General features: G+C 33.6%; 1 protein-coding gene across 1 annotated transcript; it reads right to left on the bottom strand.

Moving 5' to 3' along the window:
* Positions 1 to 225: 225 nt before the first annotated feature.
* LOC112683825 lies at positions 226 to 699 on the bottom strand. The gene has a single exon (XM_025554994.1). It carries the CDS (start codon positions 697 to 699, stop codon positions 226 to 228), a length of 474 nt encoding a protein of 157 aa, XP_025410779.1.
* Between the last annotated feature and the right edge of the window lie 643 nt (positions 700 to 1342).

Raw genomic sequence — 1342 nt, 5'->3', positions numbered from 1 at the left:
TATTAATTAAGTGTTAAGAATATAGACAAATAAATAAACTTGAATCTCATTTTTATAACACATTTTTTTTTTTTTTTTTTTTTATTGATCTAAAAACATCGGCTTCTATGGCCATTAGTTTGACATTAACTTAAATTATTTTACAATTGTATGGTTGACTTATAATAGGGCTTAAATTAGGTTATATAGCTGAATTTCTTTAATAAATTGTAGGATTTTGGTGATTCATTGAGGGTCGGATCCGAGTGCTTCTCCGATTTGTTGTGATATTTGGTGTTTTTTCCTCGTGTCTTCGTATTTTTGACATTCAGTGATAATGTGTTTGACTATGTAGACCACTCCACACATTTCACATATAGGAGGATCATTTTTCTCCATGAGATGCTTGTGTGTGATAAATGTATGCCCTATTCGTAAACGATTTAGTATGGTTTCTTCTTTTCCTTTTAGTCCTGGGTTGTGCCATGTTTGTATGTTGTTTTTAATTTGGTTTAACTTTGTGCTATGGTTAGTCCACATTTTGTGCCATTCATGATTTAGGACTTGTTTGGTTTGTTTCTTTTTGTTTTCGTATGTGTATACATTTAGAAGTGGGGTGTCTGGGGAGGAAGCTGCTTTTGACGCTTCTAAGTCTGCTTTTTTATTGCCATGTATGCCACAGTGTCCGGGTACCCATACATGGCACATATCTATCTCCATATTACGTGCTTCGTAGGTTTTTTCTTGTATTAATTTTGATATGTCTGATGGATGCGTTGTGTTTTGGATTCCTGTGATGCTACTGAGTGAGTCACTGATTATGAGGTAGTTATTTGGAGTTGTTTGTTTGTTATGTAGTATATATAACACAGCATCATATATTGCCAGTGCTTCGGCTGTATAGATTGAGCATTCAGTGGGTAGTTTATATGTTATCGTTATATTTTCTGCTACTATTGCTATCCCCACGCTATCAGTTGTTTTAGATGTATCGGTGTAGATATGCTTTCTATCGTGATATTTTTGTATAGTGTCGTGGAAAAGGTTTTTGAAGATATTGGGGTTTGTGTTATTTTTTTTATTTTCTATTACTTCTGTGTTTTTATTGATTTGCATTAATCACGGCGGTATTGTTTTTGGTTCTCTTTGTACTATTTCTTTTATATTTATTTATAGGTTCTCTGCTTCTTGGATTATGGTGTCGGTGTATTTGTTTGCTGGATTATTCTTATTTTTAATTGTTCGGGCTACATAGAGTATACTATTGAGTGTTCTCCTTATGTTTGGGGGTGGTTCGTTAGCAATATTTCTTAGACTCTTTATTGGGCTGGATTTGAAGCCTCCTATTGCTAATCTTATGTTG

Source organism: Sipha flava, unplaced genomic scaffold (assembly GCF_003268045.1).
Source record: "Sipha flava isolate LNK unplaced genomic scaffold, YSA_version1 236_pilon_pilon, whole genome shotgun sequence".
In the NCBI taxonomy this organism is placed as follows: domain Eukaryota; kingdom Metazoa; phylum Arthropoda; class Insecta; order Hemiptera; family Aphididae; genus Sipha; species Sipha flava.
Note: the sequence above shows the minus strand (reverse complement) of the source record. Positions and strands in the feature narration are given on the sequence as shown.

What these genes read in the sequence shown, in the direction of transcription:
- LOC112683825 (XM_025554994.1), bottom strand. Translation starts at nt 699, where the DNA reads ATGGAGATAGATATGTGCCATGTATGGGTACCCGGACACTGTGGCATA.